The sequence below is a fragment of the Entelurus aequoreus genome, linkage group LG09, assembly GCF_033978785.1.
Source record: "Entelurus aequoreus isolate RoL-2023_Sb linkage group LG09, RoL_Eaeq_v1.1, whole genome shotgun sequence".
Taxonomy (NCBI): domain Eukaryota; kingdom Metazoa; phylum Chordata; class Actinopteri; order Syngnathiformes; family Syngnathidae; genus Entelurus; species Entelurus aequoreus.
The window spans coordinates 54,340,724-54,367,811 of NC_084739.1; the positions used below are offsets into that span (position 1 = coordinate 54,340,724).

General features: G+C 40.6%; 1 protein-coding gene across 1 annotated transcript; it reads left to right on the top strand.

Moving 5' to 3' along the window:
• Positions 1-2,737: 2,737 nt before the first annotated feature.
• Positions 2,738-27,087, top strand: LOC133656890 (uncharacterized). The gene is made up of 11 exons (XM_062057748.1): positions 2,738-2,869; positions 21,901-21,987; positions 23,496-23,636; positions 23,835-23,959; positions 24,129-24,265; positions 24,411-24,504; positions 24,603-24,702; positions 24,898-25,157; positions 25,265-25,451; positions 25,807-25,934; positions 26,041-27,087. The coding sequence occupies exons 5-11, from the start codon at positions 24,249-24,251 to the stop codon at positions 26,356-26,358; spliced, it is 1,104 nt and encodes a 367-aa protein (XP_061913732.1). The 5' UTR covers positions 2,738-2,869; positions 21,901-21,987; positions 23,496-23,636; positions 23,835-23,959; positions 24,129-24,248; the 3' UTR covers positions 26,359-27,087.
• Position 27,088: the final 1 nt, after the last annotated feature.

Sequence of the window (27,088 nt, forward strand, 5' to 3'; positions counted from 1 at the left end):
TACAAGATGCAGTCCTGCTGCCTTCTCGGAACCAGTTCACAGTTCAGTTCAAAAGTGTACGCAAACGCTTTCGCGTCAGTCCAAAAGTTCAGTTCAAAAACAAAAGTAATCCAAAAGGTTTGCGGCGGAGGAGAAAAAAATGCTTGTCCTACCGCGTAGTTGTTTAGCTCGCCATTTGTTGAGTTAAGTTTGAAGGTGGATAGGGAGCTCAGGTTGTTTGGGTCAACGGGTATTCCTTCCCGAAAAAAAAAACCTGACCTAAAAGTCCAAAAAAAACAAAGTGAGTAACTTAGTTACTTCTTCACTAGCAACGTACATTATATATGTACTTGAAAGCATATTGTAAGCATTCGATTGTCCGAAATGACTAATTTTTTGTACTAATAAACCCATTGATATGACATAATTAACCATGTTGATTAATATACAATCCCGAGTCCAATTAAAATGAACATTCATAATACATTTCTAATAATACAGATCATGATTTCTTATCTAAAGTGATAAAACTCAATCATGGATCAATTACAAATTCAATTACAAGTGCACTTATATAACCTAGTTTCATAATAATACTCATTATTAGAAACTCAATGTATCATAATTCAAATTCAAGTACTTGTCCAAACATTCAAATTTGATAAAAAATCAAGCAGAGTTAATAAATTAAAGTGTTGCGCAACAACCCAAATACACGCACCTGTGTTCCATCTGAAGTGCACAGTAAAGAAGACCCCATAGGGAAAATGTAAAAAAGTGAAAAACCATCCACAAAGTGGCTAAAGCATAGTGGTGCAAAGCCCTTTGCCACTTTGCTAGACTAAACTGTTGCCTATAAATTGGCTGGATGATCAGAAGAAAATAAAACATAATTACCTGAGTAATCGAGGGCAAAAACAACATACCATGCACGGCCCGATAGTTAATCGAACATGCCGGCTCTATGGAAGAATGGCAGCGGTTAGCGCCTATGCTAAAACAGATGCTAACATAATATTGGCGACATGGCACATGATTGTGATTTTGGAATTCCGTTGATTATGCCATGGCAAAAGACTCACCTAATTGTGAAGTTTGCAAAGTATGAGAATGAGAAGATGTTGCGAGTTTCTTCTCAAGCACGTCTCACAGCACCGCAGCCACAGCAGAGACAGGAGGGGGTGGTGAAGTGAGCAGCTATTCCTTAAAAGGTAGCGAGCGGCAGGAAGTATACTACCCTCCACAATAAAAGTCTTTGCACTGTATGCATGTTTTCAATGGGTATTTTAAATATGGGTTACAATGTACATAAAATATCGAATTTGGGATTTACAATACTAACTATGAATAATGAAAAACTGAATATTGAGTATATATGAACATTGCTCCTCTACTGCAGACCACCTCCTTGATCAACATATTTTTTAATCGTGCAGAGGAACACATATGCAAAAGACACGGCAAAACAAACGCCTAGGGTAAAAAACATCCATATATTAGATATAATATCACTGTTCTGTAGAACTGTGCCTGCATCTCACACTCGCTGCTCCCTCAACAAGCCTCACCCACTCCGCCCCACTCCGTTCATGAAGTGAAGTGAAGTGTATTATATTTATATAGCGCTTTTCTCTAGTGACTCAAAGCACTTTTACATAGTGAAACCCAATATCTAAGTTACATTTAAATCAGTGTGGGTGGCACTGGGAGCAGGTGGGTAAAGTGTCTTACCCAAGGACACAACGGCAGTGACTAGGATGGCGGAAGCGGGGATCGAACCTGGAACCCTGAAGTTTGGCACGGCCACTCTACCAACCGAGCTATACCGCCGTAAGTTCATGCCTTGTCTGCATAAATCAGAGCTTTGTATGTCCACTGCTCCTGCGCACGGCTCCGCGGGATGTCCCGTCGCTGCTTTAGTGGCGGTGGATGCTCAGCCCAGTGGTGTTGGCCGAAGCCCAACCCGTGATGTTAGTCGGGGCCCAGCCTGCAGAGGTGGCGATTTTAGCACAGCTTCTGTAGGTGGTGATCGGAGTCCAGTTTGTAGCATCGGTCTGAGCCCAGCTGGAGTCGATGGAGTTAGGCGCACAGCTACCCCAAGGATGTAGTCCTGATAGCAGTGGGTGTACCAAGGTAAGTGTGTCTGCAGCTCAGGTAGTGGTCCAGGTAGTAGGGGTGGAAACCCAGCCAGCAGTAACTGCATCGTACGTGCTTCAGGTAAAGGTTATTGGCTGCAGACTCCCATCCCTCCAGGACCTGTTCTCCTCCAGGACCAGGAGGCGTGTGGGTCGGATCACAGCTGACTCTTCTCTACTATTCTCCCCTCTCCCCTCAGGCAGGAGACTATGGTCCATCCAGACCCACACCTCCCGCTACCTGAACAGTTTTTTTCCCCTCGGCCATCAGGCACATGATAGCTCAGTTACAGTTCATGTTATTCTATTCTGTGTTATATGTGTTTTATGTTGCATGGTTGCACCAAGTAAAATTCTTAGTTTGTGAACCCGTTCTCAAACAATGGCAATAAAAACTATTCTGATTCTGATTCTGATTCTGAGGCCCAGATGGTGATGGTTGTGGCCCAGATGGCTGTGGGTACTAGGTGTGGATGTGCGCCAGATAAAGATGGAAGAGGTCCAGTTCGGAATAATTGAGGCCTGGCTATCTGCCAGCGTAGCCCAGTTTGTAGCACAGGCACCAGAGGCTGTAGCTCAATTAGAGGTGGATGTAGCCCTGAGACAGGTGGTCGTAGCCAAGCTAATTGTGGAGGTAGCCCACATAGCAGCAGATTAAGCACAGGTAAATGTGATTGCATTCCCATTAAAGACGGACCTGGATTCACTTCGATATCACCAGCTCAGAACAATATCATCAAAATATGTACTCCCAGGTAAGGTTGAAACATTTCTGTCTTTCCGTGTTTACCTGGGGGTGGTCTAGCGTGGCCTTCATCCAGTACTCTTATGAAGAGAAAGTGTTGACTCTGCTAAACTGGGTTTTTGTTTTAGCCTGTTTCTGTGGACATGCGCAGCTCAAAAGTAGATGTTGATGGTATTGGCCATGGTCTTATAGCGCTTTTAGAGAGTTTTTGTGGCAGGATCACAGGACCTGCCAAACCGCGTGACTGCCACCCGGCGGCCATCTTGTTCACATGAAGATGATATAACTGACTGCAGATACACGTGTGTGCTCTCTCAATAAACGATATTTGGTAATCTCCCGACACCATAGCCCGAAACACAACAGCAACAGAAAGGTGACGATTGATTTACTTAGTCCATGTATTGTCTGTCAAGGCTCTTGGGCAAAATGGCCCAATGAGAAGTCCCACCCACGCATGTTTTAGCCCTTCCTCGTCCAATCATCTTTAATGATGATCAGGCCATGAGCCCAGGACAGATAGAAACAACAGAGGAAAAACAAAAATACGAGAGTTCAAACTAAAATGTGGTGCAGGGAAATGAAAAGATAAAAGAATAACAGCTTTATAGTGACACTGACTGCTAAGAAAATAAAAATAGAGATGTTTGACTGCAGCCCCAGATAGCAAAATATAATTGGGGACGGCGTGGCGAAGTTGGTAGAGTGGCCGTGCCAGCAATCGGAGGGTTGCTGGTTACTGGGGTTCAATCCCCACCTTCTACCATCCTAGTCACGCCCGTTGTGTCCTTGGGCAAGACACTTCACCCTTGCTCCTGATGGGTGCTGTTAGCGCCTTGCATGGCAGCTCCCTCCATCAGTGTGTGAAAGGGTGAATGTGGAAATACTGTCAAAGCGCTTTGAGTACCTTGAAGGTAGAAAAGCACTATACAAGTATAACCCATTTAATAGGACCAGCTATGGGCCGTATGTGCTTATCCATCTGGGCCAGTGTCTTTTTGCACCTCGGCACTGATCTGATTCGGACTCATTTGCCAGATCTGAAACAGCTTTGGTCCAAAGCAGCGGAAAACAAGGTCACATACGGCCCCAATATGTGTTACCTAAATATTACATTTGGACCAGCTCTGGACCAGCAGAGGTCCGAGTTATAACCATAACTTTTTTAGCATTGATTTGCACCATATTTTAATGAGTCTACAAAGAAAAAAAGTTTGTCTATTTAAAGTAATCACGACAATTCTTCATTAGTTTAAAAAAAAAAAGCTATTTATTGATGATAACAAAATGCATTGCAAATAATTAGCAGCACATTGTTGTACAATACATTTAGATAGCATATCTAATAAAACACTAGATCTCCATTAGAATTATTCAAGGTTAAACAGTAAACATAAAAAATATATTACTTTTTTACAAACCCCGTTTCCATATGAGTTGGGAAATTGTATTAGATGTAAACATAAATGGAATACATTGATTTGCAAATCCTTTTCAACCCATATTCAATTGAATGCACTACAAAGACAAGATATTTGATGTTCAAACTCATAAACTTTTTTTTTTTTTGCAAATGATAATTAACTTAGAATTTCATGGCTGCAACACGTGCCAAAGTAGTTGGGAAAGGGCATGTTCACCACTGTGTTACATCACCTTTTCTTTTAACAACACTCAATAACAATTGGGTACTGAGAAAACTAATTGTTGAAGCTTTGAAAGTGGAATACTTTCCCACTCTTGTTTTATGTAGAGCTTCAGTCATTCAACAGTCCGGGGTCTCCGCTGTCGTATTTTACGCTTCATAATGCGCCACACATTTTCGATGGGAGACAGGTCTGGACTGCAGGCGTACCTCTTTTTTTTTACGAAGCCACGCTGTTGTAACACGTGCTGAATGTGGCTTGGCATTGTCTTGCTGAAATAAGCAGGGACGTCCATGAAAAACATGCCGCTTAGATGGCAGCATATGTTGTTTCAAAACCTGTATGTATCTTTCAGCATTAATGGTGCCTTCACAGATGTGTAAGTTACCCATGCCTTGGGCACTAATAGAACCTTTATTTAATCAGATAAGAAAACCCATTGAGATGAAGATCTCTTTCACAAGGGTGACCTGGCCAAGAGGTCAACAGCACATGTCACAGAGCAGTTTCAAAATAAATACATTAAGACATACATTTTAAAATACATAAGAGAAGTGTAAAACAACAGAGATTTACATCTTTAAAAACACAGGCACTGTGCAAAAGTCTCTCGCTGTTTGTCCCTCAGGACAGAACGGAAGGCTCCAAATGGAAGTAGTTCTGTAAGTTTCAGTTTCGTCTGCAATTCATTCCATGCCATAGGGGCAGCAATGCCAAAAGCTCTTTTGCCAAATTCAGTCCGTACATGAGGAACAGTTAAAACATACAAATTGTTAGAACGTAATGCGTAAGAGCTGCTTTTTCTTTGTAACAGAGTACACAAGTATGGAGGTATTAAACCTAAAAGAGCCTTATAAATTAAAGTCAGCCAATGTGTGTATCTGCGTGCACTCAATGAAGATAAGTCTGACTTCATATACAGTTGACAATGGTGGGTGAGACTACGACAGCCAGTAACAAATCTTAGTGCTGAATGAAAAACAGTGTCCAAGGACTGGAGGCATTTAGATGAAGCACTAAAATAAAGCACGTCTCCATAATCAATTACAGGCAAGATAGTTGCTGTCACCAATTTCTTTCTGACTTTAAGAGAGAAGCAGTTTTTATTTCTAAAAAAGAAACCAAGCTTTACCCTAAGCTTAGAGACCAAGTTGTTAATATGGGCTTTAAATGAAAGCTCCTGATCAAGAGTAAAACCCAAGTACTTGTAATTTAAGACCTGCTCTATAGGGTTTCCATTTGATGTTACAATATTTGGAATATTTTCCAGTAGCACCATTGAATGAGAGAAAACCATTACCTTGCTTTTATCTGTATTTAAAACCAATTTAAGATCAAATAAGCGAGCCTGGATGACATCAAAAGCAGCTTGTAAAAACTCAAAAGCCTGAGTGATGGAGGTTGAACAGCAATAAATAATGGTGTCGTCTGCATAAAAATGGTACATTGCATTGGACAAATTATTACAAAGATTATTTATGTAGATAGAAAATAAAATGGGCCCCAGCACTGAGCCTTGTGGAACGCCTTTGGTAATGTCCAGTAATGAAGAGGTGGTCCCAGCCACCTATACACATTGTGTTCTGCTGGAGAGATAGTCTGTGAACCAAGCAGCTGCATTTTTAGATAATCCAACGTGATGAAGGGCTTGAATTAACAGACTGTGGTCTACTGTGTCAAATGCTTTTGACAAATCAATAAATAGGGCGACACAATATTTCTTGCCGTCTACAGCCTCGATTAAATCATTGAAGACCTTAAGAGCAGCTGTAATAGTGCTATGCTGTTTTCTAAAACCAGATTGAAATGGAGATAAAATATTGTTTGATTCTAAAAAATCCTCTAGCTGGTTACTGATGATCTTCTCAAACAATTTTGCTTAAATGCATAATTTAGAAATTGGTCTGTAATTATTTATATTTGTGGGTTCACCCCCTTTTAGCAGGGGAAGAACAAAGGCCGATTTCCAGATTTTTGGAATGCTTTTACTTGTTAGACTTAGGTTAAAAATATGCGAGAGAGGCTCAGCAACAAAATCAGCAGCCAATTTTAAGAAAAAGGGTTCAATTTGGTCAGGTCCTGCTGCTTTAGTTGTGTCCAGGCTCTTTAGTGCACTGTTTACCTCGGATATTGATACAGGTGTGAACTCAAAAGTGCAGGTGCTGCATCTATTTACAGCCTGTGGTGTATTTGGTATATTAACATTAGTTAAACCAACATTTGACAATTGAGGATTCAACGACTCAAACAAGGATCCGGCAGAAACAAAATACTCATTAAAACAATTTGATATAGTTGTCTTATCAGACAAAGTACCAGATTGAGTAATTAAAGGACTTGGAAAGTCATTTGTTGTCACATGATTTAAAGAAGCTTTTATGGTTTGCCAAAACTTTTTGGGATCATTTATATGTTTTTTGCATTCATGCAGGTAAAAATCAGACTTGGCCCTCTTAACAAGCGAAGTACATTTATTTCTAAGCTGGCGGAAGCTAAGCCAGTCAGCCTCTGTCTTTGTTTTTCGAGCCCTGGCCCAAGCAACGTCTCTCTCTTTGAGAAGGTTTCCAATTGCAGAGGAAAACCAGGGATTATTTCGACCTTTAACTCTAAGTTTTCGAAACGGAGCATGTTTATTGACTATACGTTGAAATTCTTTATAAAAGTATTTCAACGCTATCTCAATATCATCAATTAAAGCAACTCTGTTCCACTGAAAGGCAGCTAAATCGTATATAAAAGCTGGGAGGCAAAAGTTTTTAATATTTCTTTTGCATGTAATAGTGGGTTTTGATTTTGGTAGCTTGCAGTTTCTTACAGCTGCAATTGTACAATGGTCACTCAAGTCATTGGCAAACACCCCAGTGCCAGTGTACTTATGGGGAGCGTTGGTTAGAATTAGATCAAGTAAAGATGATTTTGAGGAGTTTTTAGTATTGGGTCGAGTTGGGGAAGTGATTAATTGAGTTAAGTTTAGTGAGTTGCATACAGCTTTAAGGTTATCAGAAGAGGAAGTCAACCAGTCAAAATTTAAATCACCAACCAAGAGAAGTTCACTAGCTTTTAACCCACTCATAAAGGATTCAAGCGAGGCAAGGGCTTCAGTGGAGGCAGAGGGAGGTCTATAACAGCCTACAATTGCGAGAGGTTGGCCATGTGAGAATTCAAGCTGCAGGGCAAGGAGTTCAAATTGTTTAGTGATTGACAGTGATGATAATAAGGTAACATTAAATTTGTTTTTGATATACATAGCCACTCCTCCACCTTTTCGAGGACGATCGCATCGGAAGACATTATATCCATTTATAGCAATGTCCTTGTCAGAGACTGCTTTGGTTAGCCAGGTTTCTGATAAGATAAATATGTCTGCATTGGTTGTTTGAATCCAGATTTTGACTAAGTCTAATTTTGGCAGTAGACTTCTAATATTTGAATGAATTAAACCAAGACCTGACCTAGCTCTAAATTCATCAGGAGTACTGATGTTGTACAAAGCTGGGCCTGGATTTGGTTGCACATTGCCTGATAGAAGAAGTAAGAGCAATATAAAAATGTTTTGTTTCATGTGGCAAGGTAACCCGATGACAACATTACTTGGCTTCACAATGTCAAAATGAGTAATTTCAGAAGGAGAAAAACATCTATTTAACACCGAAATACACCATAAATGAAGCTGGTTAGAATTATTTAGCACTGACCCACATGTAGATATCAATAAGCTTTGTGTAAATGCTGTAGTTTCGTAGGACCAGGTGATTGTTATTGCGTTCGGTAGAGTTAAAGGTTGGTGGAGCACCTGGTCAGGTACCCCACTACAATTGCAGAAAACAAGTCCAGGAAAAAGCATTAATATTAAATACAGAGCTTTTGTCAAAGTCATTGTTAAATTGTTTTACTACCTACCCAGGTCCAATATTCAAAGTTCAGATGTCCAGGCTACAGCAGTTGGAAGGCCAAGCTAAGGCTAGCAAAGGCCCAGCCTTAGTCAGTCTGAGGCTAAGATAGATCCAGGCTGTGGCAGATGGAGCTAGCAGACCCAGTCTGTAGGCAGTGAGAGGCCAAGCTGGGGCTAGGTTAGAGCCAGGCTGTGGCAGATGGAAGGCCAAGATGAAGCTAGCAGACCTAGTCTGTAGGCAGTGAGAGGCCAAGCTGGGGCTAGGTTATAGCCAGGCTGTGGCAGATGGAGGGCCAAGATGCAGCTAGCAGACCCAGACTGTAGGTAGTGGAAGGCCAAGCTGAGACTAGGATAGATCCAGGCTGTGGCAGATGGAAGGCCAAGATGAAGCTAGCAGATCCAGGCTGTGGCAGATGGAAGGCCAGGATGAAGCTAGCAGATCCGGTCTGCAGCTAGCAGATCCTGTCTGTAGGCAGTGGAAGGCCAAAATGAAGTTAGCAGACCCAGTCTGTAGGCAATGGAAGGCCAAGCTGGGGCCAGGATAGATCCGGGCTGTGGCAGGTGGAAGGCCAAAATTTCAGCTAGCAAAACATCTCCTGGCTTCAGCAGGTCAAAGGCCTCCAGATTTCCAAATCCAACAAAAGCAGTCAGAAATGCCACTTTTTGGAAGTAAGCCTTCATTCATCAATTGTTACGCTTAAAACTAGTACAATTTACTTAAATTGGCTAAAAAATAAATTAAAACAGATAGAAATTCAGACCACTTTGACAAGCAGACAAACAAAAGACAGTGCTGTCGGCCATCTTGGATTGTACTACTACATTGTAATATCAATCAATCAATCAATGTTTATTTATATAGCCCTAAATCACAAGTGTCTCAAAGGGCTGTACAAGCCATACACCCCCATACCATCACAGATGCTGGCTTTTGAACGTTGCGTCGATAACAGTCTGGATGGTTCGCTTCCCCTTTGGTCCGGATGACACAATGTCGAATATTTCCAAAAACAATTTGAAATGTGGACTCGTCAGACCACAGAACACTTTTCCACTTTGCATGTGTCCATCTTAGATGATCTCGGGCCCAGAGAAGCCGGCGGCGTTTCTGGATGTTGTTGTTAAATGGCTTTCGCTTTGCATAGTAGAGCTTTAACTTGCACTTACAGATGTAGCAACAAACTGTATTAGTGACAGTGGTTTTCTGAAGTGTTCCTGAGCCCATGTGGTGATATCCTTTAGAGATTGATGTCGGTTTTTGATACAGTGCCGTCTGAGGGATCGAAAGTCACTGTCATTCAATGTTGGTTTCCGGCCATGCCGCTTACGTGGAGTGATTTCTCCAGATTCTCTGAACTTTTTGATGATATTATGGACCGTAGATGTTGAAATCCCTAACATTTTTGCAATTGCACTTTGAGAAACGTTGTTCTTAAACTGTTTGACTATTTGCTCACGCGGTTGTGGACAAAGGGGTGTACCTCGCCCCATCCTTTCTTGTGAAAGACTAAGCCTTTTTTGGGAAGCTGTTTTTATACCCAATCATGGCACCCACCTGTTCCCAATTAGCCTGCACACCTGTGGGATGTTCCAAATAAGTGTTTGAAAAACATTCCTCAACTTTATCAGTATTTATTGCCACCTTTCCCAACTTCTTTGTCACGTGTTGCTGGCATCAAATTCTAAAGTTAATGATTATTTGCAACAAAAAAAAAAGTTTATCAGTTTGAACATCAAATATGTTGTCTTTGTAGCATATTCAACTGAATATGGGTTGAAAATGATTTGCAAATCATTGTATTCCGTTTATATTTACATCTAACACAATTTCCCAACTCATATGGAAACGGGGTTTGTAACATAGATAGTACATGTTGTAAAGTAATCAACCCTTTGGAGGGTTAAATGGGACACAATTTAAAAAATCTGTAAATAATTACTTAAATGTCATTTTCTACTATGGGATTTGAATACATACATGGGTTATTAAATGTGTCATTTTTTATTTAATGTAAAAAATATTTTATTATTAAATAAATTATTTCATGATTTGTGTAAGTATTTCGTGAATTTATATCATCTGTCAAACTCAGCGTCAAAGTCAGTGGGCGGGTCCTAAAACCTGATTGGTTACCCGGCGCTTCCACTTGTCTTTGGAACTTTGATCAGAGAAGCGGAGTAGTACTGGTCGATGTCTTGGTCTGAAAATGCGTAAATAACTCAACTCTTCAATACATTCCTGTCCTTAACAGTTACATGCTCTCGGTGAACAGGTCTTTTTTTTTCTAGATTTTGAACCCTGTGGCTTATAAAAGGGAGCGGCTAATTTATGGTTTTTGTTTTTTGCTAATGCCCACAATGTTTTGTGTTCAATAGTTAGCATTAAACCCAAGCAGAGGCCTGAAATGGTGTTCTTAGTTGCCATTTATTGTATGAGTTTGCTCACTGCAGCTATCACAGGTTTAAAATGTACTTCCTGTTTTGATGCATGCCGTACACTGAAAATAAGCGACCATAGATAAAGTAACAAGAATGTTGACAATAAACACTCTTACAAAAAGTATTTTAAGTGCAAAGAATAGTGCAGCAACCAAAGAGCCAGCTTGTACCTAAGCTACGGTCAGAGCGAAAAAAGATATGTCTTGCACTGCATTCTAGTCCTTCACTCTAACGTTCCTCATCCACAAATCTTTCATCCTCGCTCAAATTAATGGGGTAATCGTCGCTTTCTCGGTCCGAATCGCTCTAGCTGCATTGAAAACAATAGGAAAATATGAGGAGGCTATCAACTGACTACGTCACGCTACTTCCGGTAGGGGCAAGGCTTTTTTTTTATCAGATACCAAAAGTTGCGATCTTTATCGTCGTTGTTCTCTACTAAATCCTTTCAGCAAAAATATGGCAATATCCCGAAATGATCAAGTATGACACATAGAATGGATCTGCTATCCCCGTTTAAATTAAAAAAATGCATTTCAGTAGGCCTTTAACATCAATGTGTGAGGTATTTACATGATTAAAAGTAAAGTTGTCAGTTAACTTTTCTGACAATCAGCATTTTTCAAAATTACAATAAAAAAATGCCCACTGAGGTCACTGCTTGTCAGAAAGTAAAAGTTTAAATACAATAAGTGAACATTATTGTTTTACACTTACACACAATGTTTACATTGTCACTTTAAAGACACTCAACTTTAAGTTATTCTTTATATATTTGCTTGAAACAGTGTATACTACCGTATAATTCTTTGCACTTAAAAATACATGTTAGTATAGTAATAAATATGATTAGAACATTTTAGCATTATGTTTGCAGTTGAAATTGCAGAAAAAAGTGTCTTCATCCTCAACATTCCTGCCAACTAATTTTACACACTTTGGCATTTTTATCAAGCCCTTTTTTGGAGATATACCACCATAATAACATAACCTTTTCCTACAAATCAAACTTTTTCTAGTGGCATTTTTATGTACTCACGTACAATTCCATTTGTCGGAGGGCCATTTTTCCATTTGCTCTCATCGTCAAAAAATGTGACAGGATGTTCCAGGCAATCTGTTTGATGCGATGTCCCCCAACGGAAGACGAGGCAAAAATCTGGGGAGGATGAATGAATGAAGACAAATTATAGCAACAATTTACATGTCGTTTCATTTTAGAGAGGCTGCTAACATATCCACCTGGAAAGAGTTTGACATAGTGAACTACCTACTGCTCAATGATAGTTGAAATGCACATTTTTGAATGGTAAAATATGTTTGTATAGCATTTATAAATACTGTGTATCGTGCAGATTGTATATCATCTACACTTTGACCATGATCAATTAAAATCACAGTTGTGTTTTTTAATGACCCAAAATATAGAGGAATATAGAGGAAAAGAGTCTTCAAAAACAAACTCGTGAGCCTGATATCCGGCGTTATTCACGTTCACCATTTCTTTAAGCAAACTTAGGTAACAAGAATTGTGTTTTCATTTTATTTAAGACGTGGATTACTTTAGCTATTGCTGCTTGCGTCTTCGCAAAAAAAAAAAAACATGTTAAAGACGGCGATGAGTCGTGTTTCCCAAGTAAGTATGTCGTGTTACAGGCCTAATTTTGTGATCATTTCAGTGTCAGTATGTCATCCGGTCCTGCAGCTTTTCCCAACTTTATGATGTTAAGTCCTAATTCAAGATTCTCTACCATAAAGGGCTTTGTTAGGATGGACATGTTCTGCTGATTGCCCGGAATAGTTTTGGCCTGATGTTCTTCTTTAGCTCTGCACATCTCTGCTCATCTTCCATTTTATTTTCCTTGAGAAGTGAGTAGGATCCATTTAAATTCTTTGTGAATTTGACAATTCTGTTGTTCACTTACACTTCCAATAGATTTCTCGATGAAAGCTTGCTGCCCAAATAGGTAAAGCTGGTCGACTGTTTGGCTTGCTATATCTGTCACAGTTTCGCCACTGTCTTTGGTGTTATCCAGATGGCACCACGGGGATGTGACAGTCAGACTTTACTTTTGTTTTAATTTTTTGGTCATACAAAGTGATTGTTGCACGACTTTCCAAGTGGTTGGTCTTATACCATCTAGGAGGTGATGATGCTGGATGTGGATGTACTGGCCCGTTGTAGTTAAACATGGTCTGTGGTTGTGAGGCAGGTTAGATGTACGGCCAAATTTTCTAAAACACCTTCGGAGACAATTTATATTGGAGCAATGAACATTCAGTTTACAGGCAGCAGGTGTGGTGAACATTCTTGCAGTCAGTATTGTTATTGCACGCTCTTTCAACTCTTCAATATATGTGGCATCGTGTTCTGTGGTAAAATAGAACACGATGGCAACATAAAGCATACCTGTATTGTTGTACAGGCAACATAAAGCATACCTTTACAACAATTATGCTTAATCGGCATCTTGATACAACACATTTGAGAGATGGATGGCTTATCAGAGTATCAAAGTGCTGACTAACAAATATTCAGACAGATTTGTCAACAATTCAAAAACAAATAGGCCTGTAGATCTTTGTACTCAGATAATTAAAAATTGGAGCAAATACACAAGTGTTGTGTTAAAATGTTAGGTTAAGTTTATTAATTAAGTCCCCACCAAGTTGTTTTCACACACTGAAATAGCGTCAATGATCACTTGGGCATTTATTCAGTATTGATTCAAGCCACACACTTTGTCAGTAAACGGTCCCCACAAGTCCAAATTCACACACTGCAACACCATGTGTGACCTCGAAAGAAAACACAAAGTATGAAAAATTGCACCTGTTGGGACAATAAAAATAAAAAAAATAAAAAAACTGCACCAGACTATCTCAGGTCATGGACCCCACCGGGATAAAAAACAAGTGTGAATGCACACATGGGCAGAAACAGTGTGGAGATAGAAAAGGTAGATTGGACGCATTTTGGCTTAAAAACTAATTATAAAGTTGAAGCTATAAACACTGAGGCGCTGCTCGGCAAGAAATGCTTAGCTCTTGCTCTTGTTAGCTAGCAGCTAACGTCCATCCGCAGTCGGCAGTATTTCAGCTATTTCTAAATCACTAATCCTTGCCGCCATTGTGATAAACTATGTTTCTTCCAAGTATCATCGCTGCAGGACAAGGAATAGCTAAACATGCTTCACTACACACTGTAGGACAGGGGTCACCAACGCGGTGCCTGCGAGCACCAGGTAGCCCGTAAGGACCAGATGAGTCGTCCGCTGGCCTGTTCTAAAAATAGCTCAAATAGCAGCACTTACCAGTGAGCTGGCATTTACAGAGAAAAAAAGTGCTGCACTTTCCCTCTGTGCAGATGGTGCTGAAAGACAATGCTTCTGCATCTGAGGCTTTTGACAAAGTTGCAGAAAAGTACTCTCAGGTCATAAACAGAGTTGGGCAAGAGTTTGAGAAAAGGTTTTATGACCTGGATCAGCTTGAGCCATGTGTGTCGTTCATTTCTAATCCTTTCATGAACGTGGACATATGCATTGCTGAGCAGTTAAGTGCAACATTCAGCCTGGATGCTGAACAGGTGGAGATTGAAATTGTAACACTACAAAATGACCTCCACCTCAAAGCCCACCAGGCTGCCCCAAACTTTTGGTGCCTTGTTGACACAGAAAAGTACAGTGGTGTATGTGCAGCAGCTATGAAGGTTGCAAGCCTGTTTGGTTCAACTTATCTTTGTGAATCAGCCTTTTCTGACATGAACTTCATCAAGAACAAACACAGAACACGCCTCACTGATGCACATCTGCAAGACTCACTCAGAGTTGCAGTGTCAAGTTACACACCAGAGTACAACACACTAGTTAACAGTATGCAATGCCAGGCTTCCCACTAACTGACAAAGAAACAGATAACAGATTTGGTGTCCAGTTCAAAGTGTGACATGATTTATTAAAAATTTAAGAGTTGATTTTTGTATTTTACATGAGTTATTATTTGTACAAACAGGGTGCAAAGTAATTCATGATTTGTTAAAAAATGTTAGTGGCTAGCTAGTTAAAATGGGATATTGTGATTTCACAAGACTGTCTTAGAAGTGATCATTTGAAAATGTTCAATTTGAGAAATGTGCACTTAGAGAAAATATAAAAATAAATGTTGCATATTGATATTGATCTGTTTCTATATATATTTATTGTGAGAAATCATTAAGATGATCAGTGTTTCCACAAAGATAAATATCATAAATTATTAATAATAACATAGAGTTAAAGGTAAATTGAGCAAATTGGCTATTTCTGGCAATTTATTTAAGTGTGTATCAAACTGGTAGCCCTTCACATTAATCAGTACCCAAGAAGTAGCTCTTGGTTTCAAAAAGGTTGGTGACCCCTGCTGTAGGAAGATACAATAGCTAACAGCATGCTAGCGCTTCTCAATGTAAACAAATGCCATGACAGCGGCTTTAACGAAACCAAGTATAAGAGCCATACATAGTCGATACTACAATGCTTAGTCAATATTTGTAATTATCGCAAAATCATTTGTCTTTTTTTATTGTTTATAAACTCATGAAATACATCCCTGGACAAATGAGGACTTTAAACTTATGACCAAGTATGATCCTCCACTTGTACTTGGATTGATAGCAAAAATTGTAGTCTCACCCAAAACATATGTAAAGTATCAAACAGAAGAATAAGTGATTATTACATTTTAACATAAGTGTAGATAGATCCTCTCCTCTCTGAGCTGCCACCTTACCGTGGTAGAGGAGTTTTCGTGTCCCAATGATCCTAGGAGCTATGTTGTCCGGGGGCTTTCATGCCCCCTGGTAGGGTCTCCCAAGACAAACAGGTCCTAGGTGAGGGATCAGACAAAGAGCAGCTCGAAGACTTCTATGGGAATGAAACAACAAAGACTCAGATTTCCCTCGCCCGGACGCGGGTCACCGGGGCCCCCCTCTGGAGCCAGGCCCGGAGTTGGGGCATGATGGCGAGCGCCTGGTGGCCGGGCCTGTCCCCATGGGGCCCGGCCAGGCACAGCCCGAAGAGGCAACGTGGGTCACCCCTCCAATGGGTTCACCACTCATGGGAGGGGCCGTAGAGGTCGGGTGCATTGTGAGCTGGGCGGCAGCCGAAGGCAGGGCACTTGGCGGTCCGATCCTCGGCTACAGAAGCTAGCTCTTGGGACGTGGAACGTCACCTCGCTGGGGGGGAAGGAGCCTGAGCTAGTGCGCGAGGTAGAGAAGTTCCGGCTAGATATAGTCGGACTCACTTTGACGCACAGCAAGGGCTCTGGAACCAGTTCTCTCGAGAGGGGCTGGACTCTCTTCTACTCTGGCGTTGCCGGCAGTGAGAGGCGACGAGCTGGGGTGGCAATTCTTGTTTCTCCCCGGCTCAAAGCCTGCACGTTGGAGTTCAACCCAGTGGACGAGAGGGTAGCCTCCCTCCGCCTTCGGGTGGGGGGGACGGGTCCTGAATGTTGTTTGTGCTCAGGCACCAAACAGCAGTTCAGAGTACCCACCCTTTTTGGATGCGCTCGAGGGAGTACTGGAAAGTGCTCCCCCGGGTGATTCCCTTGTCCTACTGGGTGACTTCAACGCTCATGTTGGCAACGACAGTGAAACCTGGAGAGGCGTGATTGGGAAGAATGGCCGCCCGGATCTGAACCCGAGTGGTGTTTTGTTTTTTGACTTTTGTGCTCGTCACAGATTGTCCATAACGAACACCATGTTCAAACATAAGGGTGTCCATATGTGCACTTGGCACCAGGACACCCTAGGCCGCAGTTCCATGATCGACTTTGTAGTTGTGTCATCAGATTTGCGGCCTCATGTTTTGGACACTCGGGTGAAGAGAGGGGCGGAGCTTTCTACCGATCACCACCTGGTGGTGAGTTGGCTGCGATGGTGGGGGAGGATGCCGGACAGACCTGGCAGGCCCAAACGCATTGTGAGGGTCTGCTGGGAACGTCTGGCAGAGTCTCCTGTCAGAGAGAGTTTCAATTCCCACCTCCGGAAGAACTTTGAACATGTCACGAGGGAGGTGCTGGACATTGAGTCCGAGCGGACCATGTTCCGCGCCTCTATTGTCGAGGCGGCTGATTGGAGCTGTGGCCGCAAGGTAGTTGGTGCCTGTCATGGCGGTATTCCTAGAACCCGTTGGTGGACACCGGCGGTGAGGGATGCCGTCAAGCTGAAGAAGGAGTCCTATCGGGTTCTTTTGGCTCATAGGACTCCGGAGGCAGCGGACAGGTACCGACAGGCCAAGCGGTGTGCGGCATCGGCGGTCGCGGAGGCAAAAACTCGGACATGGGAGGAGTTTGGAGAAACCATGGAAAACGACTTCCGGACGGCTTCGAAGCGATTCTGGACCACCATCCGCCGCCTCAGGAGGGTGAAGCAGTGCACTGTCAACACCGTGTATGGTGCGGATGGTGTTCTGCTGACCTCGACTGCGGATGTTGTGGATCGGTGGAGGGAATACTTCGAAGACCTCCTCAATCCCACCAACACGTCTTCCTATGAGGAAGCAGTGCCTGGGGAATCTGTGGTGGGCTCTCCTATTTCTGGGGCTGAGGTTGCTGAGGTAGTTAAAAAGCTCCTCGGTGGCAAGGCCCCGGGGGTGGATGAGATCCGCCCGGAGTTCCTTAAGGCTCTGGATGCTGTGGGGCTGTCTTGGTTGACAAGACTCTGCAGCATCGCGTGGACATCGGGGGCGGAACCTCTGGATTGGCAGACCGGGGTGGTGGTTCCTCTCTTTAAGAAGGGGAACCGGAGGGTGTGTTCCAACTATCGTGGGATCACACTCCTCAGCCTTCCCGGTAAGGTTTATTCGGGTGTACTGGAGAGGAGGCTACGCTGGATAGTCGAACCTCGGATTCAGGAGGAACAGTGTGGTTTTCGTCCTGGTCGTGGAACTGTGGACCAGCTCTATACTCTCGGCAGGATCTTTGAGGGTGCATGGGAGTTTGCCCAACCAGTCTACATGTGCTTTGTGTACTTGGAGAAGGCATTCAACCGTGTCCCTCGGGAGGTCCTGTGGGGAGTGCTCAGAGAGTATGGGGTATCGGACTGTCTGATTGTGGCGGTCCGCTCCCTGTACGATCAGTGTCAGAGCTTGGTCCGCATTGCCGGCAGTAAGTCGGACACGTTTCCAGTGAGGGTTGGACGCCGCCAAGGCTGCCCTTTGTCACCGATTCTGTTCATAACTTTTATGGACAGAATTTCTAGGCGCAGTCAAGGCGTTGAGGGGATCCGGTATGGTGGCTGCAGGATTAGGTCTCTGCTTTTTGCGGATGATGTGGTCCTGATGGCTTCATCCGGCCAGGATCTTCAGCTCTCGTTGGATCGGTTCGCAGCCGAGTGTGAAACGACTGGGATGAAAATCAGCACCTCCAAGTCCGAGTCCATGGTTCTCGCCCGGAAAAGGGTGTAGTGCCATCTCCGGGTTGGGGAGAAGACTCTGCCCCAAGTGGAGGAGTTCAAGTACCTAGGAGTCTTGTTCACGAGTGGGGGCAGAGTGGATCGTGAGGTCGACAGGCGGATCGGTGCAGCGTCTTCAGTAATGCGGACGCTGTATTGATCCGTTGTGGTGAAGAAGGAGCTGAGCCGGAAAGCAAAGCTCTCAATTTACCGGTCGTACTACGTTCCCATCCTCACCTATGGTCATGAACTTTGGGTTATGACCGAAAGGACAAGATCACGGGTACAGGCGGCCGAAATGAGTTTCCTCCGCCGGGTGGCGGGGCTCTCCCTTAGAGATAGGGTGAGAAGCTCTGCCATCCGGGGGGAGCTCAAAGTAAAGCCGCTGCTCCTCCACATCGAGAGGAGCCAGATGAGGTGGTTCGGGCATCTGGTCAGGATGCCACCCGAACGCCTCCCTCGGGAGGTGTTTAGGGCACGTCCAACCGGTAGGAGGCCACGGGGAAGACCCAGGACACGTTGGGAAGACTATGTCTCCCAGCTGGCCTGGGAACGCCTCGGGATCCCCCGGGAGGAGCTGGACGAAGTGGCTGGGGAGAGGAAAGTCTGGGCTTCCCTGCTTAGGCTGCTGCCCCCGCGACCCGACCTCGTATAAGCGGAAGAAGATGGATGGATGGATGGATGGATGGATAGATCATGTTAAAACAGAAAGCGAGCAGATATTAACAGTAAATGAACAAGCAGATTAATAATCCATCATAATTTTGACAAAATAATAGAATGGGAACTGACAATATGTTACTGCATACGTCAGCAGCCAATTAGGAGCCACTGCTTGCTTACTTACCACTAAAAGAGAAAAGAGTATGTTCAGTCTTAATTAATGACCAAATTATTCTTTAATTGCAATAAGCAATATATGTTTAAGGTATCATAAGATTTTATGTTGAAATAAAGCCAATTATATTGTGTTGTTGTCCCCTTTATTTTGAAAAGTTTCAAAGTATCAAAATACATTTTAGTACCAGCACCAGTACCAAAATATTGGTATCGCGACAAACCTAGTATGTATGTATTTATACATAGTGAAACATTATATGGGTCACCCCCAATGACGACCACTCCAAAATTTGACTTGATGGTATTCATCAAGTCAAATTTGTGTTCTATACAACTGTGTGCTTGTTGTATCAAGCACACAATTGTATAGAACATATTTTTTAACACTAATAAAGTAGCTTGTTAAACACAAATTTTCTTGAACAAATTATTGTCTACATGTGATATGCATATGAGTGTATAACACGTCTATATGAAATGATTAAAAGTTGTGTTGCTAGTTTTGGGTCTTAGTGTTGTGCATATATTTGCATATTGTCAGTGTGATTGTGCTTTTGCACTTATGAGGATTTTCTTGCAGATTTTCTTACGGTAAGCTTGCCAGAGTCAACTAAATATAGGCGAACCCACATAAATTGCCTGTAATTAATTTACCCCCTCCCCCCATTCGTCCCTTGCACTACTTCAATGAATGATTAGTGGGCAAATTGTGGTTGTTTTCTTGGTGGTTAGGACGGGAAATGATAGGACAGCAAATGGAGTTGGCAGGCACTTAGTAATGATTCATGCCAACTGAATCAACCAATGAGAGCGCCTGGTACTATTTTGTTGTTGTCATACTGTCAACTGTAATTTGTGGTAAAGTCTATAATATCATGTAGGATGACACATCCTCTCTGAAACCTCTCTATTCTATACTACTTTAACCTGTAGTAATAATCTTAGTTATTACACTGGGTTGAAACCTGTACTCGTTGTCTTATTATGAGATTCAAGCTTTAGGGTTAAGTCCAAACTTATACCTGTCCATTCCACTGAAAGTTTGTAACTCTCAAAATAAAGCAAAGGTTCTGTCTGTTTTCAACTCTAAATCTGATAGTACACATATTGAACTACTAAAAATGTGTGTGGACCCAATTCAGAAAAACTTTATTTTATTTTTGTAAAAGGTTCCTGAACTAGTGATGTGCGATACCTCTGATTTTCTTTCCGATCCGATACTGAGTATATACCTAATGTCCATCCATCCATCCATCCATTTTCTACCGCTTGTCCCTTTTGGGGTCGCGGGGGGTGCTGGAGCCTATCTCAGCTGCATACAGCTGCACAGCACTGAAACAGCACTTGTAAAAATCACAAACGATCTCTTCCTGGCAGCTGATTCTGGTCTTCTCACTATCCTAATCCTCTTAGATGTCACTGCAGCCTTTGATACCATTTCACACACTGCACTCCTCAATAGATTACACAGTATTGGCATCAAAAGCACACCCCTTCACTGGTTAAGATCATATCTCTCAGACCGCACTCAGTTTGTTCAACTCCATTCATTCAAATCCCCCTACCCCTAAAATGTATTATTATTATTATTATTATTTCAATTTTGATGCTCTTGGGGAATCATCTTCAAACAATATAAAATCACAGGGTAAAACAAATTACGGCATTGTTCTGCACTGACTGCGTTCTTATTTACTATTATATACATTATCTGAAATACCTAAAGTATCAAAAGTATTGATAATTTTATTTGAGAATCGGTATTACAACATAAAGATTCGGTATTGACGGTATCGATATTTCAGTATTGAATATAAAATATAGCTATATAGCAAGTATACCATGTTGACACTAACACTAATACAGTGATTAATGACACATTTTTATTTTGAAAATAAATACATCTGAATGATGCAAATTCCTAGGGACTATGTGACTTGTGGAATACAGTACCTCAGTTTTTATTCCAAATCTGTTCCAAATGGTCAGTGTATGAAAACCAAGACTTACTTTTGGTGAACTTTCATAGCAGCAGATACCCTTGCTTGTTTGAGGATACCGTCTTCCTTCATGATGGTTACGACTACAGCCTCGACCAAGCGTGAGGGTTTGGCAAGTGGTTTGGCTATTGTGCTAGTTGAAATTTCTCCACATTCTGAAAAAAATGTTCATGTTTAATTTCACTTCCGCCATTAGTTTGTATCACGCTTAGTCGACTTAATGAACGGAAAAAGTTAACTAAAATTACCTACATGTCCTTTCTCCGTGTGGCATGTTAGGTATCTTCCACCCATGGGAGTACATCATAACCACGGAACGTCGAAAGATTAGGGTTGGCCATCATTTGAATTTAGATGATTACGGTTCCTTATTTTGATTCTGATTCTTTGACGTAGAGTCAAAAATGTACTATTCTCACAGGGCTTTTTTCAAGCAATATGTACATTTCAAACTTGAATATACATGTTATGAAATTTATTTCCACAGGAGGACACTTTGACAAAAGTTTCACTTTATTTTTGAAAACGCCAAAATAAATATATAATAATGAACGCTCAGAAACCGGCTTTTACTCTGTTCTTCGTTACACACACAGACCAAACTTGAACCTCCCCTTGCTTTCACAAATGCATTGCAGTTCATAAAATAATAATTAAAAAAAAAGGTTGCAGTATCACATATACCCAGAACTGTGATACGTTGACTTCTTTTTTGGCATTCTGAATGAATGTGCATGTGGATGAATCTTTATTATGTTGCTCTAATCCTGCTTATGTGCTATATACTTTCTACAGGGAAAATGCTGGTAAAAGTGAGACTGGGTGATGTCCAAAAAGTTGTTAGAATAACAGAACCAAATTTGTCGGACTTTTTGAATGCAGGTAGGAATTTGATATTGTGAAAGTGATGTTTGCACACAAGCTTTAACTGTGCTATGAGCAGAGTATGTACACAGCCTTGAATGTCTGGAAATACAGTGTTTTCCAGGTTTGAAATCAGAATCATCTTTGTTGGCCATGTATGTAAAACACACAAGGAATTTGACTCCGGTAAACTGTGCTTTTTCTGAAACAATGAACGAAAAAATGCTGGATTCACTCTGTGATGGCCAGTGTCACAATTTAAAAATGTATAGTTTGATGTAATTGTGTTGCTTCCGGTGTAAGCATCAAATGTGTCTGGGTGGGGCAAGCCCAGTTATTTGTCATGCATTATATATATATATATATATATATATATATATATATATATATATATATATATATATATATATATATATATATATATATATATATATATATATATATATATATATATATATATATATATAAAATTAAAATTCAGTTGAATTTAGTTATAGAAAAATAGAAAACTGCTCTCACTTTATAACTAATGGTAAGCACAAAGTTTATATTATAACTCAAATGATAGGTTTGAATTCCAAATTTAGTGTCTGTAACTGGGTTTCTATTACAGATTTTTTGCAAAATAAAAGCAACATTTCTAAATGACGACAGTCTAATTGCGCATGAAATCTTATCCCGCAAGAATTCGGCATAGGAAGATGGACTCTCCAAAAATCCATATAAAACACACAAAATTACTTAAAAAACACACGGAATACTACAAAAACCCATAACAAGACTTAAAACACACATACAATACCCCCAAGACATACAAAATACCCAAAGAACACACAAAAAGACTTAAAAAACACACGGAATACTACAAAAACCCATAAAAAGACTTAAAACTCACATAAAATAACCCCAAAACACACAACATACTCACAAAACTCAGACAATTACTTAAAACGCACATAAAATACCCCAAAAACACACAACATGACTTAAAAAACCCACAACATGACTTAAAAACACACAATATACTCAGAAAATGACTTGAAACACATAAAATACCCCACAAAACACACATAACACTACAAAAACCCATGAAATGTCTTAAAAAACACAAAATACTCAGAAAATGACTTAAAACACACATAAAATATCCCCAAAACATCTGCTTCTACATTGTTAATGGCGAGGTTACTAAACAATCACCTGTTAGCTTACCAGCGTGAAGATATGCAGATAAGATTACAGGTATCATAAATCATGTTTCATTTTATGTGTTTTTTTAATTGAGTGTGCAATTTCACATTTGTTGCCCCTTTTTTTTTGGTAGCCCTATTTGAAATTATATATAGGAGTACCAAGTCATTAGGTTTTTCTAATGATAATTTTTCTTATATTTGTGTACACAGTATTTTTTTTGACTGGGCCTTTCAACTTTGGCTGTATGTTTCGCTTCAAAATATCTGATTTGAAACTCATTTTAAAAATATATCAAATGACCTGTTGGTTTCTGCTTTTTTTCTGTTTCCTAGCATTTGCCAAATTCGGTGTCCCAGCTGTAACAGAAGGTGTCAAAGTTGTTGACAGTTCAGGGACTGAGATAGATGATGTTGTTTTTGAGGAAATTGTGAAGGATCCATCCACTGGGGTTCTAACCATCAAATACGAAACAGGTTTGTTACCGCTTTAAATTTGTAAGCTATATTAAAATGTTTATTCCAATAGTGAGAAGAGGTAAATCTTTATTTATAATCAAGCTAAGTAACTTTTTTTTTTCAAAGCAAACCGATATTCTCCATTAGATTAGGTGTGGGTTTATGAGCAAATTGTGTCCAACATGTCTTCTTTTTCCTTTTTGCAATGGTGGTTAGAATCTATCTCCATGGTAACCTCTCCAAAGTCCCAATCATCCGTTTGTTCATCGGACTCAGACACAATCATCCTTGAAGACACTCCTACCAGAAAGCGTCAGAGGCTGGACTCTGAAGCTATGCAAGTAAGACTTCATACAGGCACTAATGCTTTGTATTGAACAAGGATTAAAATGGTTCAAACAATGATCTTAAATTGCATCGTATGAGGGCTATGTTTAAGTTATGTCCAGATTTTAACATTGTATTGTACTAAATATAGATTTCTTACACTGTTTGATATTTTTATTTCAGCTGGTGAAATCCATTCTTACTAAGAAATCAGGTGGAGAATATATAATAAATTAATACAACCGAACTAAGTCCTTGACAGATGAGAGCAGAAGAAAATTGGTGAATATACTGGCAGCTGAGATGACGGAGAAGAATGGGTAAGTTGTTTATTGGTTTTGATTGGCACATGTGTTCTTATTTAGGTTTCAGAGTAATTTTAAATCTAAATTAAATAATAAACATTTCACTACATCTTATAAAACGTGTGTATGACAAATAAACTTGAATGTGATTTTTTTTAAGTACATCTCCATCTAGACAGGTGAAGGAAATGTATGCACAAGGAAGTGTGAACTTGTTCTCCAACCTCAGAGACCCATTTTCCAAGAATGGCTATGTGAGTTACACACTCTTAATTGTTGTTATAGTTTTTATTTTGAGTCGTCCCATAGTATGTTGTGACTAATAGTGCCTATTTTTGCAATTCTCTCAAAGGAACATTTTTATGATAGCAACAGTAGTACTGGGTACTTGGCCTGGAGAATTAAAACTATTCAGAGATGCAGTGCTAAAGAAAGACGATCATCATTTGGAGGTAATCCTATATTATTCTTGAAAAATGTATTGAATAGAATAGTCATATGAGCACTTGTTGGTTTTGTTGCATTTGTTGCAATGCTTTTCAGCCAATAGCCAAACATTTTTTAATAAAAGTTGGGTCACATCCAGCTGACAAAGTGTTTTGAACTGTATGTGATTGTCATGAGTAGTATGTCCCCACATTGTTTAGCTTTGGCGGAAGGACCATCTGATGAAGACAAGTCGGGAGGACCAACTGTTGGACGAGTTACCCAATTAATTCCAGAGATTGTCCTGTCTGAAGATGAGTGCAAGGAAGCGATGTCACTGATGAAACATTCGGCTGACGTGGACATGGTCATCAAAAAGATGAAGCTGACATTTGCCCATCGGCATAACATGGTCCTGGACCCACAGCAGTCAAGCAACATTCTATCTTATTTTCCTCGTTTTAAAGACATCAAAGGCTTGGTAATTATCTCATCAACATTTTCTATATTAATGTTGTACAACTATTGCACATTTTAACTGTCGTTTACTGTGTAATTTTAAAATTGGTACCTAACTTCCCACTACAGGTTGAACAGGATTTTGTTCTAATGTTTGGAGATGATGTATCGGGCAAGTTTCTGGAGAAGTGGCCAACCACATTCAAAAAGAAGATCATCCAACAATGCAGAAAGCTTCCCTCCATCACTGAGCTTGAGGAACTCCTGATGGCAGCTGACCTTCCTGAGGATGGGGCTGAAGTGAACATTGACTTTGGTAAGATGTTTGTAAGGATACATTCATTTAAATGAGGAAGCATGTTCAAAATGCGGACTTACAACCATAATTAGATCAAAATTCCAAAGTCTTTGGCCTCACCAAGAAGATTTAAAAAAAAAAAAAAAAAGGAGCTTCTTCAGGTGTTTTTAAAGTGCCATATTTTATTTTTATATATATATATATATATATATATATATATATATATATATATATATATATATATATATATATATATATATATATATATATATATATATATATATAGTAATGAAAATGCCACTGACCTTGCAGTGTATTAAATTAAATTGTTGGTCCACATTTGAAGTAGGCTATCAAACTTGTTCTGTTTCAGGTTGGGACAGTGATCTCTCATCGATTTTGCTGCTCTTGCACTTGATCCCGCCGACTGCTCTAGGTCGGAAGAGGCCAGGAAAAGTTTCTGCATCCCGGGCTGAGAAGCATCTTGTGGTCTTCAAGAAGGTTTGTATTGTTCTCTAATAAAGGATTTTTAGTTTACAATATTTTATGTAATCATTTCTATTATATAACCACAACCATGTCGATTTTTTTATTCTTCTCTCCATAGACTGGAACAAGCATCCAAGAACATCTTGACACCATTACTACCAGCACTCAACCCTATCTCCTGGCTGTTGGAGTGAGGAAGAATACAACCCACCAGTTCTTCATAATTCTCGACAAGAATGCCATACCTTGCAGGTCACACTCCTCTCTTGGTGCTTTTGATGAACTGTTTAAAGCACACTTTGTGTTTGCGACATCATACCACACCATGCTCCACAACATGTACACATTCATCCAGACTACTTTGTACAACATTGATGTTGGGAAGGTCAAAGAGAGTCCTCGTGTTGCTGAAATTAGGACAAGGTTGCTTCTGTAGTGTTTGACTTTTGTCTTCCACCATTAAGTGTTTTGTTTGTCAGGCTGAGTTCCCTAGTTCAAATATGCTTGTTCGACATTTACGTTTAGTTCACGGTTACCTGCCTGGAAAAAATCTTAACCTTAAATGCGTTCAAATGTGGTGGTGTGTTTGGTACTTTCTCTGGTTTTAGAAGCATTTGAAAACAAAACACTCAGAGTGTACTGAACTACAGATTGGCACCAATGTTCACTTAAACAGGACAGAAGAGACACTGTCAGTTAATGTAGATGAGTCAGCCACAACATCTGAACAGTCGAGACAAGCTAATAGGAGCAGTCTGGATATGTGTGCCACTGCTGTTGCACAACTTAAGGCAGTTGGATTAAGTCAGTCTACTATGAATGGTTTTGTCTCATCCATGGAGGAAGTGTACAGAGTACCGCTGTGACTTCATTGTCTGTTCAGAAGTGGCATTTTACATGCCTGTGTTTTGTAAGATAAAAAATATTATTGTCAAAGATGATGATGTATTGCTCTGTGGGAAACTGATGGAAACTGTGTGTTTTGAGGAGCATTACCATGCCTATAAGGTCAGGCTGCATCCAGACAAAGTTGTTAAGGTTTTGGACATAAAGAAACTGCCTTACTCCAAACCATTTGATGTTCAAATGGTGTATAAAACATCATGTTCCACATTGTATGTTGTCCCACATTGCCATTTCATGCAGACCTAAGGTCACCCTTTCTG

What these genes read in the sequence shown, in the direction of transcription:
- LOC133656890 (XM_062057748.1), top strand. An exon ending in AAGACGATCATCATTTGGAG is followed by an intron (nt 24,703 to 24,897) that starts GTAATCCTATAT and finishes CACATTGTTTAG; the next exon opens with CTTTGGCGGAAGGACCATCT. An exon ending in TGAAGTGAACATTGACTTTG is followed by an intron (nt 25,452 to 25,806) that starts GTAAGATGTTTG and finishes GTTCTGTTTCAG; the next exon opens with GTTGGGACAGTGATCTCTCA.